Source organism: Vulpes vulpes, chromosome 2 (genome assembly GCF_048418805.1).
Source record: "Vulpes vulpes isolate BD-2025 chromosome 2, VulVul3, whole genome shotgun sequence".
Classification (NCBI taxonomy): domain Eukaryota; kingdom Metazoa; phylum Chordata; class Mammalia; order Carnivora; family Canidae; genus Vulpes; species Vulpes vulpes.
Genome location: NC_132781.1, coordinates 71,326,684 through 71,343,970, shown reverse-complemented (window position 1 = coordinate 71,343,970; position 17,287 = coordinate 71,326,684). Strand labels below are relative to the sequence as shown.

The 17,287-nt window shown below is 35.0% G+C and overlaps 1 protein-coding gene across 49 annotated transcripts in view; it reads left to right on the top strand.

Moving 5' to 3' along the window:
* The window catches only part of ADGRL3 (adhesion G protein-coupled receptor L3), an 808,546-nt gene that overhangs the window by 303,702 nt on the left and 487,557 nt on the right, over positions 1 to 17,287 (top strand). For 39 of the 49 annotated variants that reach the window (XM_072748896.1, XM_072748879.1, XM_072748888.1 and 36 more), the window contains one exon: positions 9,146 to 9,349. The exons of the other annotated variants lie outside the window; for them this stretch is intronic. In XM_072748896.1, the coding sequence (XP_072604997.1) occupies positions 9,146 to 9,349 (204 nt within the window). The remainder of the gene's footprint in view (positions 1 to 9,145; positions 9,350 to 17,287) is intronic. 49 annotated transcript variants of the gene reach the window in all.

Sequence of the window (17,287 nt, the reverse complement as noted above, 5' to 3'; positions counted from 1 at the left end):
CAACTGAGCCAGCCTGGCACCCCCTGGACCCACTCATATCATTGCTTTACACAAAGAAAAAAAACAGCAAAGATGAGAAACAGAAGAAAACATGAGGTTTTACATGGCAATAATGCTAGCAAATTTGCTCTATTTAAGCACACTAGGCTTATCTAAAATATTACTATTTGAGAAGAAAAGATTAGGAGAATGCTAAAGAAAGATAATACATAATTTATAAATGTTGATCCTGAACAGCTCTTGCAGCTTTAAGGAACAATGAATGGAAGAAGATGTCATGTCAACATATTAGGAAGTAATATTTATGTAAAGCCCAGAAACTGAAATTTACAATATCGTCCAATGTAAGCTGCTTTTAGAATCCTAATTTGCATGCCCCTGTTGAATGAAAAGAAAGATTTCAGACTTTAGAGTCTAATTCCAACTCTGTTACTTCCAAGGTACATGACCTTAACTAATTTGATTCACAGTTTCCTTATTTGTTAAAGGGCTAATTAGGCCTACTTTATTATAGTATGAGGATCAAATAAAATAATGTATAGAAGGGCCCTAATACAAAGCCTCACACATTTAATCCTGAGAGAATGTGGTCATTAAAACATACCGTTTGGAATTAGAACTAAAAAAACAAATGACCTGGATAGCAAGCAAAATTTAAAATACAACACCATCTTGGGGTCACTTACTTTCCATAGTGTTTTTCAAAGACTGCATTGTGTGTTCTTAATCCCCAAATGTGACAGTTTCTCTAATTATGAGCCTACACATTTGTACACACATTCTATCATTATATTCAGGACTCACCCACTGGACTGTAACTAAGTCTTTAATGAGTTACTAATGAACATCTTAAGCTTAGATCAGCATTTAAGAAAATGTTGAAGAGTGCTGAAAAGCTATTCAGAGTGCAAGCCTGTTGCTTTTAATTAGACTATAAACCCAATAAAATTTCCTGTCCTCACCATTCATCCAGGGCTTAAAGATATTGAATAATTAGTGACAGATATACTCTCACTTTGGTATTATTAGTTTACTTTTTTTTCCTTTTAGTTTACTATTAAGTTAAAGGAGATAAGTATATTGAGTTAAATAACAGAAATCATTATTTTGATTAAGGATACAAATACTATGTAAAACCAAAATAGCATTTTACAGTGATTTCATTTTTTTTCTTCCCTGCACTGAAATGACTTTAAAACACTGATTTTATTGTTGCATTAGAGAATAATTGATGACATGAGGAAAAAGATTCAGATATTATTAGATCATGTAGATGACCAAAACAAAAACAAAAACAAAAACAAAAAACCCCCACAAAACCAAAAAAAAAAAAAAAAAAAACAAAACCAATCCTCTATATTTATAAAAAGAATGAACAGTTGACTTTCACACATTACTGCTTCTCTTCAAGCTGTTGTAGATACCATGAAAGTAGTAATCATAGACAAGACCTGAATTAGATCAAGACTATACTTTTCTATAGCTCTTGTTACAAATTGACAATGGTGGCTACTATTTAGCAAGGATCCTTTTTTTTCCCTTTTGATAGTGAAGATGGTGTAACCATTGAAACCTTAAGGGCACATTATTTAATAATGAAGACAGATAATACATAAAATTCAAAGCAACAGGCTAGTATGATGCTGTTCCTCTGGGAAATGCTGCACATTTGGTTAAAAGAGAGCCTTTTAGATTAGTCACAATAGCTCAGGACAGTGGGAATAGCTGTGATAGCCCACATGTTTTATAGGTTACAGGCTATTGTTAGGAGACAGGTTTGATGTCATGCCTTGCACCCAGATAAAAACCACCATGTCCAGGTGGCATCCAATAATAATGATACTCTATGTATACACAACCAACATAATATAATAGGTCATTTTAACATGTCAGCTTGTTAATGTATCTGCTTTCTTGTTAACCAGCATTTAGACATTCATTTTGTGTTGAGGAAGCAGTGGTGGAGGTAAAAATCTCTTACTACCAGAATAAACAATTGATTAAAAACTTTTCGTTCTTCTCAACTATCTTCAGAGATGCCAGTTATGATTAATTTAAGATAGAACTAACTAACAAGATAGATTTCTGTTAAAATATATATGGTTTTCACTGGTTTTTCCCAGATACCATGTATAATTGGCACTATGATTAAGGAAAAGTGTCCCATTACTATTGTAATAAAGATTTTTAAAGAAATGATTTACTATACAACATTTTGAAAGCATAGCTTCCATACCATTACAATTTTAGTATATTTTAATAGGGAAGTAGAGGGAAGGGAATGAAAAGAAAACCAGTATTTTCCAAATAATAAATTCTAGAGTTTTATTTTTGTTACCATAAATTTAAATCTGTTTACTTTATTACAAAAGCAGATATATTTTTTTAAAGCAGATATTTTTAGTTAAAAAAGAAAAAAAATTATTAGTAATCATTCATCTGATGAATAAGATATATAATACACACTTTATTTATTTTGAATGAATATAATGTCTACTTGTCAGAAGCTAAATTTTTGAAATAAATTTACAACAGCAGAAACTTTACTCTCTGCTTACTCATTTTAACAAATGTTTGAGATATTTACAACACAGTATTCGAATCTAGGCAACTATTGCAATGAATGAACTACAATTTTTCCCTCTCTTTTTAGGATATGAAAGATGCCAGACTTGAAAACCAGTTAAAAAGTATTCTTATATTGTTTAAGATTTTATTTATTTATTTGAGAGAGCATGAAAGTGAGAGAGCAGAAGCAGGGAGAGTGGCAGAAGGAGAGGGAAAAGTAGGCTGTTGACCAGGAAGCCTGATACAGGACTTCATCCCAGCACTCTGGGATCTTGTTCAGAGCTGAAGGCAGACTCTTAACCTACTGAGCCACCCAGGCACCTCTAAAAAGTATTCTTTAAGTGTTGTTTCTTTTATTTTTTAACAAGTAGGGATTAAGTTTCTCTTTAGTTTCATTCATAACCAAGTGTTTGAAGCTTCCACTATTCTCAGAATATCATACAGCTTTTATATCTTGATCGTTCAGTCTTCTGGTGACAGTTTAGCCATAATATGTTTTATTTTACTGTAACAACCTATGTTGTAGAGAAGAAGAGTAAGGAACCCAGTTTGAAGGGAAATTGCTTACCCACATAGGGCATACCAATGCTTCATGAAGCAATTTGGTCTAGAGAAGTATATTGAGTTAAATTGAATAATATCCAGGTATGCTATGAAAGTTTCTTCATTATACACAGGTGGGTAATTTATCTCTACAAAACCATTTTCTTCTGAGAACTAGAATGAAACAGATTTTTCTCTGTGTAAGAACTCTCATGTTGTAATTTCTACCTGGTGGCTTCCTTGTCGGATGCTTGAATTGAAACTTTTATGACTATTGTTAGAGATTACTACCTAGCCGATAAAGAAATTATGCAGCTGTCACATACACCTTTGGGAGAAATGAGGAAAGAAGTAATCTTCTTATATGGACTAAATGAAGGTGGTTGGGGAAAGGTAGTGCCTTTTAGTATGCATAAGGAAGCAAGATTGGAAAAATGTTTTTATTGACAAGAAAAGAAGCAGAAGCAGTAATATCTTGTCTGTCTCTCCCTCTCTTTCTCTCTTTCCCTCTCTTTTTTGCTGATTCCTCCCTCCCCTATTTCCTTACCCCTCTTTCTCTCTCTCTCTTTCTCTCCTTATATATGAATATTACACTGAAGTTGGATTAGACATTCCTTATCAATCAACCATGTAAGTATTTTAGTATAGTTTCTAGCATTTACATAGCACTTTACAGTTAGCTGAACACCTTTGCACACAATAGCTCAATAAATACTCATATCCAGTGAGTCATAGGTAGTAGTATCAGTAATTTTAAGATGAAAAAAATAGATTCAGAGCCATCCATCTAATGATGCAGGGAAGGGACATTTCAGATAGTTCTTAGAAGAGAAACTCAAGGGTGCCTGGGTAGCTCAGTCAGTTAAGCATCTGCCTTTAGCTTGGGTCATAATCCTAGGGTCCTGGGATGTAGTCCCATGTTGGGCTTCCAGCTCAATGGAGAGTCTGCTTCACCCTCTTCCTCTGTCCTACTGCCCGCTTATGCTTCCTCTCCCATGTGTGCACTCTTTCTCTCAAATAAATAAATAAGATCTTTAAAAAAAAAAAGAAGAGAAATTCAAAAATCTTAAACATGTTGTGGAGGCTTCTTCCAAAGGCATTTTAATGACCTATGAGCATTTGCCTTATTTCATAGACCTATGATTTAAATTATAAATAAACCAATCTAAATAACATATAGAAGATTGAGCTACAATATTATAAAACAAAACAAGCAAAATTTTTAATATTTCATTTAGGGAAGAAAACAGTATTATGTTTATATGAACCTAGAGATAATAGTGAAAGGTAAAAATGAATAGTTTGTTAGGTCATAGTTGTAATTACACTACATTTCAAACTCTAGAAGGCTTATAATTAGCTAATTATTTTAAAAATATGGTAAAATATTACTCCCAAACACAAAAACAAATGACTTGTGAAAAGCATCCTTAGTATATGAAATTTAAATCACTTGTAGTCCTGATAAATACTCTCTGGTGGTATTTTATTGTTGGCATTTCTCTCACCTTATAGATAGCATTACAGCCCATGGTTTTGTCTAGATCCCATGCTCACTATTATGATCAATAGATGCTTGGAGGAAGAAGCTGAATAACTGGCTGAATTACATAGCTGTTTATCAAAGAACAAGAAAACAGAAACCATCGAAATTGGTTAGCAATAATGCTTATTTTGTACTTTTGTTATTTATAAATCTTGATCTCTAAGTATATATCATTGAAATATGACTTTTTTATATATATTTCAATTTTAAACTCCACGGATATGATGAGAACTCTGATATTGCCATCATTTAGACTTTATACCTCACGTGCTCATTATTTTTCCTTTCCTTACTTCTTGCCTTAAGTTCACCTCAAACTATTATTCAGGAACTTTGATGCTTTGATGGCTTTTGATGTTGGAGACTAACATAAACATGGGGAAATATTTTGATCATTTCAGTAGATTTTGAAATATTAATTTTCATAATTTATGTTTGTCCACTAGGAAAGCAGAATCAAAGTGTTTATATAGGGAAAGGTCTGAGTATGAAGTGATTATGTAGACAATTTGGATATGGCAATGACTCATATTGCTTATGATGAGTATTAAATATTATTTATGATGAAAGCAATTCAAACTTGTAAATATTAGTGAATCTCTATTTTAGAAATATGAAGTCTTAATCAGATACGCAATTTTTAAAGAAACTAAGAAACTAACCTTTCTCAAGAAGGTTAGAAAGAGAGAAAAAGAAGATATGCTGGCCTTATTACCTCCTGTCCCCAAAACAAAATTTCCTTTGAGACATCTAAGGGTTCATATAACAGAGCTTGAAAATGATCTCAAATGGAAATGGTAGAGGAGTATTATATAGGAGGTGTGTGTGTGTGTGTGTGTGTGTGTGCATGCTCTTCTAAATCATCTTTCCCATTTTAATCTGGAAAAGAAATTTAGAATGTGTAGACCCTCTTCAAATATACTTGAAGATAAGTACCTTCAGGGAACAGCTTGATGTTTGCACAGCCCATTTATATAGAATTTACACAAGTGGTTGGAGAATGCCAAGATATAGGTATCACCTTTCCTCTTATGAAGAAGAACTTATTGCTTCAGATACAGTTGGGTGCCTTGAGGACTGGCTGAGTTTCTGATCACTGCCTCTTCACATGGCACTTTAGTTTCAAAGTTTTTTAGCAGGCATGCTCTAGCGGTTGTTAGCTAGCAAGTGAGTTGAATGATTCTTCCCAGACTTCAGATTCTGTGCTTCTAATGGAACACCAGACTCACAACTACGATGTTTATCTTGAAGACTTATTTTTATAATAGATTCAGGAAGACAAATTAGATTTATATTTATAACTCAAATAAATATTTCTCCAGGAGTCATAGAGCATTTTAAGTGTAGCATATACAATATTTTTAAAGCAAATGTCCGGATTTTGGGTCTGTTCTGAGAGCCCTTGTCCATGTGGGCAGTGTAACAATCACTCCGCTTTTGCTGCCATTGGTTAGTGACACTGGATTCCTTTTATAATAGAGATGGTGAGGTTAAAGGAGACTCAGATCTATAGATGTATAAGATACCCCAATTTCTTTTTTAAAAGATTTTATTTATTTATTCATGAGAGACAGAGAGGCTGAGACATAGGCAGAGGGAGAAGCAGGCTCCCTGCAGGGAGCCTGATGCAGGAGGACTCAATCCCAGACCCCAGGACTATGCACTGAGTTGAAGGCAGATGCTCAACCACTGAGCCACCCAGGCATCCCTACCCCAGTTTCATACAACAAATCAGAAACTAATTTCCTTCAACTTAACAAAGTCTACCTAAGTTTATGATATTTTGTATTCTTCAGGCTTGCTCCATGAAATAATTTTATTCTCTTATCCAAACCTGTTCCTTCTAACTCCCTAGATATTGTGCTTTCTGGTGCGTTTGAGAATGTTCTTATTTCTTCTTTCAGCATACATATTTTCCTTTAATGTAGATAGTATTATATTTTGTAGCTGGTGATGTTTCCACTTTTCACTTTGAATCATTTGTCATCCTCTACTTAGTCTAGAAATTAACCTTTTCCAAAATAATCTCTAGTTTATTAGAGGTCACTAGTCCCAAGTCTTTTTCTGTGACCTGCCCTGTTCCTCCTAAACAGTAACTTCTTTTGGTATGAGCTCATCATCTGGCTCTTGCTTATGTCCTTGATCTCAATCCAGACCATTCTTCTCCCAGCCTACTACATATAGGCTCTTTGGCTCTTGTGCCATTTCTTGAATAGACCAATGTTGTTCCAACCTGAGGAACTGCAGCAGTCTGGAATGCTCTTTACTCCTGGTTTTATTTGTGACGAGCAGATTTCAATCTCATTGAGATCTCAGTTTAAATTTTACTCCCACAGATTAAGTCTCCCATAAAACGTAAACCAGAGTATCCTTTACTTATTACCGTATTTAAATTTTCTGTAGATTACTTATATTTATAGAGCATAAAAAATTGCTTATCTGTGTATTCTGTCTCTGATTCATTAAAGTAGCTACATGGTCTGTTGTGCTCACCAAAATCTCCAGCACCAAGAAAAAGTCTTAGCACATAATATGAACTCAATAATATTTGTTGAACAAACCAGTACGTGCATGCTCCATCACTCCAAATGTCCTTATATTTTAATTTGGCTGAGGGTGAAATCATTTAATCTATTATAATTCAAGCCTATGGGAAAATATAGTTTTATCCTCTTTTGCTAATTTCCTTCCATAGTATAGTTTATAAAGATGTTAGTTAAAACATGCCTGTATATATTCATGTAAAATATAATTAAGAATTAGCCACATTTTGGGCAACGAGGAGAGGAATATTTTAGAAGTCAAAAGTTCAGTTACACCTGGGTGGCTCAGTGGTTGAGCGTCTGCCTTTGGCTCAGGGCGTGATCCTTGAGTCCAGGGATTGATTCCCACGTTGGGCTCCCTGCATGGAGCCTGCTTCTCCTTCTGCCTATGTCTCTGCGTCTCTCTCTGTCTGTGTCTCTCATGAATAAATAAATAAATCTTTAAAAAAAAAAAGAAGTCAAAAGTTCAGAAAAAATATTATTGGAGTTAAACATTAAAGGAGATAATTACTTAGAGATTTTGATTTTCACAACTTTTTTGGTCTTAAAACTTGTTTCCTGAGATGCTTTTTTCATTTACACAGTCTATCAAAATAGCATTAAGATTAACTCTTGCCCAGATATTTTAATATTCACCCATTATAATGAGTATAAATAAAGATGTTTCAGGGCAATGCTAAACTTAGTTATGTTTCTAGACTGGCTAGTTATATTTCAAACTTTTTTAATCAAAGATGGATTGTTTGACAAATTTCTTAATACTTTTGTTTTCTCTAAGGGTTAATTTCTTGTAATTTGGGAGAGAACATGTATTTCATTCTTAATTTGCAAATCTTATACGTCAAGAAATTAGAGCGCCACTGCTTACAGTGTTAGAAAGATGATCATAAAATTTTCTTGCCTTATTGAATTTCCTAGTTTCTCTCCTGACTGCTGAATGGTAGTCATACAGCATTATTAATGTGTTCTTAAATATGCATGTCATAATGTGTTAAAAATAATTGTGTAAAGCAAATCTTTTTTCCTTGTAAAGACTGTTCCTTTCTGTTAGTAAGAACATTTTCATTATCATTCCTGTTTATCACACTAGTTGCAATTAGTGTAGAAAAATGCATATATCGTGTATCAATTTACCGGGAAAAAAGTGTACTTAAATAGCTGTTTTTCATAGCATATAATGTATGACTGTTTTGTGAATTATTAAAAAAATTCATATATGTACAATTTTATTTTCTCATTATTGTCTTGGTCTTCCATATTTATTCTTTTATGTAATATGTACCATTTGTCAGTAAATCCGCTGTGTATTTAAATGGCAAAAATGTATGTATATCCTTTGCCCTTTAATGTTCCTCACAGATCTTCATACAGTATCTCTCAAAAAATGTTAAATGACTTGAAACATATAAATACAAAACAATCCATATAAGTGTAACAACAGAATAAATAAAACAAAACTAATAAAACAAATCAATAAACACCTCTCTGAAACTTTCGGCACTCCTTACCTCATCAAGCTTTTTGTGTACAGATACTTAGTTTAGTAACATCTTTATTTATACGTAGTTACATCAATACCCATAATTTTACAGCCGAATGCTGTGCATGTATAAGATATAAAATCTATATTTTTTCAAACAGCTTTCTCTGCTTTCAATAATTATGTCTAATTTTTCCAATTACTGCTAGGGATTAGGATGAGGTGTTCGGCTTATTTAAGAGAAGTGTCTGGCTAGGGCAGAAATACACAGTCTGTACCACACCAGGGACGGGGGGGCTGTGTTGTCCTCAGCCCCAGGGCTGTCAGAGTGGGGCCTGGGGTGGCTGGAGTCCAGGGGCTATGGCCTGCAGCTGAGAGCAGCCTTGGGAATAGCCTCTAGCTGGGCTCCTCTGCAGCCAGCCTGAGCTGAGCGGAGTCTGATGGTGCGCCCTGCGGTCCCCGCAGGTGGCAAGCACAGTGAGCGACATCCAGGCCTCGCTGCTCCACTGCGACATGCTGAGCGCAGCCCAGGAGGCGCTCTCCCACCCAGACATCTCCTTCAGCAACCAGCAGCAGAGCGTGCCACTGCTCATCGCGGACAAGGGCCCCGTGGAGCTACCAGAGGAGTTCGTGGTCCAGGTGCCCAAGGAGCCCAGAGTGCAGCCCAAGGTGCGGCCAGCGGTGGGGACAGGGGGCTGGGGGGCGGCTGGGCAGGGACTCCTGGAAGGCTCAGCCCCAGGCAGTGCCCCAAATGTGTCTTCTCATTTATTTACTGTCAGCATCCACTCGATGTTGACATTTAGGGGTCTCCTCGCCAGTTGTTTAACACTGCATGCTTGTTCTGCATTAGAGCCTCATCGTCATGCCAAAATGTTTGACTTCACATTTTTGAATGGGTTGGAAGTATCTTTGCATCACCACAGGAAGTTCAAAATTACTTTTAGTGACCATTTCAACTACTGTAAAATGTGATGGTTGTAAATGACAAGTTTTAACATTTCTGATCATTGGCGTGTTTGGGGGAAAAAAAAGAACTTATCATCAATGGATACTGCCAAGATTTTGAGGAGAGTATGATGAAAACATCTTGGTTGGGAATTGTATATAGTCATTTAAAGCATAAAATCTGATAGAAAAGTGATTATAAAAGCAACCTGATTTTCTTATGAAAATGTTGGGAGTACTTGATAGTATTGTCTTTGCAGCTGGCAAGTGCAGTGAATGACATCCATCTCTTGAAGCTCCAGTAAGATGTATTATGTAATATTTGCACAAAATTCAATACTATTCTTTTCCCCAATACATTATATTTTATCTTTATGTAATACTTAGGTAATGTCATTTTTCTTTTTTTCACTAAAGAAAAGTGAGGCACTCCTATCTATCTATAAAGCACTCCTATCCCTCTTATTTCCTCCAGGGAATATAATATAATAAATATAATACGATATGTAATATATATTTTCTTTATATATTACATAAATTTTATATATGTAATATATATTCATATATGTAATGTATATGTTAATCTATTCATTTGTAATGTTTAAACAAATTTATAAGTTTATATGAATGCAATATGGATATATATTCCACACATAGTATATACTATACAGACTAGTATGTGTCTGGAATAATTTCCTTCATAGGCTTTATGAAAAAGGCTGGGAAACATTTGCCTGGTGGGGGGTCATAAATACCAAGTCTTTTCCTAAAACTGTCATCTCTTCTATCCCATAATTTTTTCAAGGGGTTATTCATAAAAGAAATACTGGCAGAGAAACATGAATACCACTGAGCTTATGTTCTTAGCCCCGTTACCATATTCTCTGGAAAATAAGTTGGGATACTTTGTTTTCAGGTCAGGGACCAAGGGAAATGTACCATAAACCCATCTGAGATTTAAAAGGCATGGGAGAGTTAAACCTAACTCTTCATTTACTGCTGCCACGTAGAAAGAGTAAGTGTGAGAGTGACTTGGCACTCACAGTGGCTCTGTTTACTCAATCACCTCATTTGATCAATAAGTTAGAATCTTTCCATTCGGATTAACATTTCCCCCTTGGTCTTGATGCTTAGTGATGGGGGAGTGCATATGCTTCCACAGAAGTGTGCAAAATTGACTCTAGTGCATTCAGCAAATTCAAGGAAAATGTATAGTAAACATTTTTTAAGAACTTTTGTTTTCTGCTTTCTGTTTTGTGCTACCATTTCAAAACTGAAGTTGTCTCAATTTGATGCAGTCATATTTTTCACAGAATGTGCTTCAGTAGTCACAAAGTTTTCTTCATGATGTTGGCTTTTGATTTATAGTCACAAAGTTTTCCTCATGATGTTGGCTTTTGATTTATATTGTAAAATGATATTATTAAATTAATATTATTTAATTTACTCCCGTGCATGGACATTCATCACAGGTTCTAGTATTACTGAAGAAGAAATCCAAAAACAAAGTTTAATTTTTGAGTCAATGTTATAAATGTTCAAACCAGAAACTAACATTAACATATGTACACACACCTGCTGGCAATTCACTTCTGAGGAAAAAAAACAAAAACAAAAACAGAATATTGGTTGGTTAAAACAGTTTTTCCTACAGAACTTTTCCTAAGAACTTGGCTGAATTTAAATGTTTCCCAACATTTACTGCTTAATCAGATTTTTCTATGGTACTAGCTTTTACTTTTTGCCATGTATATGGCAGGTGTCAGTGTATTAATGGGTTTTAAATCATGCTTTTCCCTCAACTTACGAATAGGAAAATTTCATTATTTTTGCTTTAGACAGAAAAGAAAGTATAGGTATAAGACATCCTTCATGTGACCTCATAAATGGAGATGGGGGTAAATATCCAGTAATTTCAAAAAGGAGCCTTCAGAATCATGCTAATCTGTTATAATGAGACAATATATTTTGAAAGCTGCTTTTGTGCAAAAGCAATTTTATCAATGAGATAAAGAGCATCTGAAGGTCATCTTCTAGTGCTCTCTAAAGACAGAATAAAGAAAAAAAACAGTAAATATTATAGGGGCATAAACTTTACTGATATAGAAGATAATAAAAACAGCTAGAATGCTTGGACAGGTATTAAAAATGAAAGTGGAAAAGGAAATACCACATTACTTTGAGCTCTTCAAATTGAAGAGACAGGGAAGAGTGCAAACAAGAAAACACCAGTGAACTCTGGCTTCCACTCTTTTTCACCCCCTTTTTCTCAAAATAAAAACAACAGTCTGTTATAGAAGCAAGATACTCTATTCCATGATACAGAAAACTCAGAAATCAATATCAATAGGGACGCCTGGGTTGCTCAGTGGTTTGGCACTTGCCTCTGGCCAGGGGTGTGATCCTGGAGTCCTGGGAGTCCCACATCAACCTCCCTGCAGGGAGCCTGCTTCTCTCTCTGCCTATGTCTCTGCCTCTCTCTCTGCGTCTCTCTCATGAATAAATAAATAAAATCTTAAAAAAAAGAAATCGATATCAATCATAGAGACTGATATTAATGCATTTCTATTGAAAAATCAAATTGATACTCCTTTTAAAAATGTTAACCTCTGTATTTGTTCTATAGATAGTAAAACAAGAAAGTAGAAACCCAACAAAAACAACCCTAACAACATTCAAAAAAATCCTTTTATTGGTTTGAAATTAAACTTTGTCCTGGGGATCCCTGGGTGGCTCAGTGGTTTAGCGCCTGCCTTTGGCCCAGGGCGCAATCCTGGAGTCCCGGGATCGGGTCCCACGTCGGGCTCCTGGCATGGAGCCTGCTTCTCTCTCTCTCTCTCTCTTTCTCTCTCTCTCTCTCTCTCTCTCTCTGTGTGTGTGTCTATCATGAATAAATAAATAAATCTTAAAAAAAATCATTAAAAAAAAAAAACTTTGTCCTTTTTAAAATTTTATATTCATTTGACTCAGGATAGCTAATAACAGTCCTTAAGAGCTAATGAGTGTTTGGATTCATAGGAATTAGGACTACACAGTCGAGCAGCAAAGCATAAAGAGTTTAAAAACATTGTTCTCAGAAGGCTTGTTTCTCTTTAGCATATTAAGGCCGAAGGAAGTCTGAGGGCAGATTGCCCAGTTAATGACTAGATACCAAGACTTTTCCTTCCAGCCAAAGGAATGTGAATGTGTTTTTTTTTATCAGGATTTTCCTTGCTTTAATTGTGATTTTCGTGCAGATACATAAGAAGTTCATTGAGATGGTCTGCAAATAACCGTCCTGCAAACCACACATACAGTGTTCAGGGTTCATAGGAGTGTTCTCTCAGAATACAGCTGAAGCATTTCAGTCCTGGCTAGTCATAAAATCTCTGTCCGTGCTCACTTTAAAGCTAACCTTTTGCTAAGAGCTAAAATGCTTCTACAAGAGCCTTTTGTATTCTATCAGTATTTTGGAGAGTCACATCAAATTCTACCATCACTTTTTTCCCCCTCATATTCCCCACTCTTAGGTTTTTATGTTTATAAATGGGAATGGATGCCTTTATGATAATAAGTAAGGAGAAAACTTTTGTTACTTTAAACAAAAGCCAGCCTTTAAAATTAACCTGAATTATTAAATACTGGATATTCCATCATTCATTCCTGCCCTTATTTATTTTTCCAGTGACATTGGATTGAGTATAAGTGCGTGCTGAGTACTGCACTAAGTGCTAGGAAGACACAGATAGGAAACTCACAAACTTTGATCTCTCAGTGAGTATTGGGACACAGTAAGAGAGTACAGTGTGGCAGATGCTTGCTGGAGAATACTCCTCCCCTGTAACTGAAGAGGCCAAGAACCTTGTTTGTAAAATGGTAATAAACACAAGATTTGGCCTGCACGTATTCCAGCGGGAGTTCTAAATGTAGGAGCGGAAATTATGTGGAGAAGTGGTTAAAGATCTGATCAGGATGGCATGATAACAACATTATGCAGAGTTGAGAATTTGTCTGACAGTAGTGAGGCAACAATTAAGTTAATCTTACAGGAATAAGCAAAGACTGACCTGTTGCCTGCATTTGAACAATGAACCAGAGGCTTCACGACTGGAGATAGGAAGGTTATTCTATTGATTCAAGTAAGAAATGATGGTGGCCCTGACTCAAGGACTGAGTGACATTAGTGATGATGAGGATCAAATGATAGGAGTTGGGGATTCATGGAATATGTCATTAGAGAGAAACGCAGAGGACATTCAGGTTTTTGGCTTAAAAGATAGCGTGATGAATGAGTGCCTCTTATTGAGATGTGAAAGACAAGATGAAGCAGAGAATGTTGGTAAGGAATGATAGTGTTATTATCCAAACATGTACAAGTCACTCCTTTAACACATTCCTTTGAATCGATACCTAACTTTTGCCCCAAATTTAAGAACTCCTAACTTATAATATAATATACTCATAATATACAAATCTGAAAAAGAAAGATAATTAAAAATGCTATTTGATGATCATAAGTTATTCTCATTAAAAATATGTTGTTTCCATTCTCTGTGAGGCATTCTGTTTTGGCTTAGGTATGGTAAGATACTCTATAACAAAAGAGCATCTGCTTGGATTTGTATTCAGTCCTTCCTTCTACTTCCCAGTAATACCAAACAGGGCTATAGTAGAGCCAAGATTAGATCTGATTTTGAGTTCTCCTGTGTTCCCATGAAACAGCTGACGGAATTCTTACTATATATGTGCATTTGCAATATGTACTTCTCAGTACTGTGGCAAGGAAACAGGTCGAACTGTTGGGACACTTGATCTGTAGGCCTGGATGTATTTGACATTCATTCAGTTCATTTTTTTAAAAAAGATTTTATTTATTTATTCATGAGAGAGAGAGAGGCAGAGACATAGGCAGAGGGAGAAGCAGACTCCATGCAGGGAGCCCGACGTGGGACTCGATCCTGGGACTCCAGGATCACACCCTGGGCTGAAGGCAGGTGTTAAACCGCTGAGCTACCCGGGGATCCCTCATTCAGTTCTTAATACAATGTTCCATGTCAACATTTGGAAGAAACAGACTAATCTGCTCATATGTATACTCATTAACAGTGTAAGATGACACACAGTTTAATAAAATACTAACATGATATAATTTCCATGTGTCTTTTGAGAGTACCTCAAAAGTGAATCTTGATTTATACTCTTGCCTAATTAAAACTGATTATTAGAATAGCATATCCTTTGATGACATTGTAAAATGATGCATATTCTTGAAGATGTCTAATACCCTCACTGGTCTGGAGCGTAGACAATCAAAGCTGCACTAAAAAATATAAGCATATTTAACACTGTTAATCTATGACCATAGTTGAAGAGCTCAATTGTGCATGTAACAGTGTTCTAACAAACTGAGAGAGGCAGAGAAAGGGTGGAAAAATATCATTTGTTGGGTTACTTGCTTAACAACATGATTTGGGAATGGAGTCAATTCTTTTATATACCATGAACTCTCCAACATGATAGGGCAAATCAGTGGCCACTGACTAAATGAGGAACAGGGAGAGGTAAATGTGAGAGGTTTTAAAACCTGTGGGCCAGAACACATACACTTAGTAAATAAGATTAGTAGGCAACACATTTTCTCTTATCTCAGACTGTATTTCTACAAGTCTTACTCTTCAGCCTTGTAGAATTTCTGTCAGCTTACCCGACAAACCATGCCCCTTTTCTCTATATCTTTGCAAATGATATTATCTTTGATTGTTGGAATGTCCTGTGCCACCTGAGTCCTCTTCAGCTTAACTAAAAATTTGCTGTAGGGTTGAATTGTATTGATTTTCCTTCATATTCACCCATCCCAAGCCCTATTCTTGACAGAACAATTCCTATTCTCTTGATTCTCAGCTAAAATGTCCTGAAAGTTAAGCATGGGCCTGGGGTAAACAAGTTCTCTTGACTTCTGACTGGTTTTTATATTTTTATTTGCTATAACTGATGATCATGGGAAAATCTGAGACCATGTTACTCTTACTATGTTTTTATTAGCGTTACTTACATTGACTTTGATAAGTTAAACTTATGGCATGTTCTCATATTCTTACTTCCCCTACTCCCATGTTTTTGGAAGTTCTAATTTTGCTACTACATTATAGTTTGACGTATGTAGGTTAAGTCTGGGAACTCTTAGGGAGATATGGGGATGAAGGAACTTGTCAAAGAAGAACAGATGAATATTGCTAACAATGGAAAACCCTCTGTTTTACAAGCTCAGCCTTTTGGATGTAATTGTTACCACAAGAGAACAGTATAATGTGGCCTTCAAAGTGCTGTGTTAGCTTCTTGTTTTATATAACAATATTATTTCAGATAAAAGAACCTGTTCACTTTTATTTGTCTTTCAGTGAGGTTTGCTACTGTAGACTAAATGTCAGGTCTGATTGATATGCAAAACACATTATATGCTCATCACTCTTTAGAATTCTTATATACATTTAGAGCCATATTATACTTTTATGTGGGAAGGAGGGTAATAGGCCTCTTCAGAAATAGGTAAAGGATAGAAGTTAAAAAATAATAATAAACCTCTCAGCCTTAAACATGATTTAGAAGCATTTCATTAGGAGTTTGTTTCTTTCCCAAATGGAATAAATACCAGAATGATGCATCCAATTGAGAATAAATATGTTAGTTAGTTTGGCCTTTGAGAATTTACAGGAAAATATAATAATATGATAAATTCTTTTGTTTCTATTGTCATAAACTGTAAATTTTTTTTCCCTTTTGGTCTGAGAGGTATGTGAGTAGCTTCTCAAAATGGTTATGAAAAAAATATTATTCAATGTTAGATTTTTCTTATTAAAAGTATAAATAATGGGTAATAGAAGTTAAACTGACAATTAGGCAAAAATTTTTGTTTAAAATTTAAAAAAAATTTTGTTTTGATCCTTTGATTTAATTAGGAATGTATTGCAGGTTGTTTCATTAACTCTTTAATTGAGTATCTGCTGTGTGTTAATAATGATATATATGTCCCAAAGGAGCAAATCTGACACTACCAATGGCAGATACTTCTCAGAATAAATTGTTCAATTACTAGTAAATCCCTTCCTTTTTTTCTCTGTTTCCTTCCAACTCAAACAGTGTATGTAGTAAAAGAGGTCTGTAGTATATCCCAGATACAGAGAGGAAACTACCATTGTATTTAGAGAAGCCTTAACCCTAAATTAAGATGAAAGGGAAGGACAGGGCATGTGCTGTCCATAAAACATCATAGTTTCATAGATTGGCTTATGTCTGTGTTTTTAGATTCTGCATTCTTCATGTATTCCCCATTCCAAAATTATAGAAATTTGGCAAATACTCTGTTCTTTCTCTCTTTATATGTGGTTCATTAAATTGATGACTTTTCCCTCACTAACATTACTTCCTGAGAAGCAATTTATTTTTCTTGATTATTAGACATATCTTTAATTCTTCACCATTTTGCTTTTAATAATACAGAGAGAGTAGTTGTATGGAATTACCATTACTACTGGAGCTTTGGGCTCAGAAAGAGTTGGGTTCATTCCCAGATTTACTTTTTATTAGCAGTCTTAACCAAGTTCAAGGACTTAAGTTAAAAAAAAAAGAAATCTTTGTTATCTATTCTGTGTAGTGTGATAATAAAAGAGCATACATTGTTGTAAT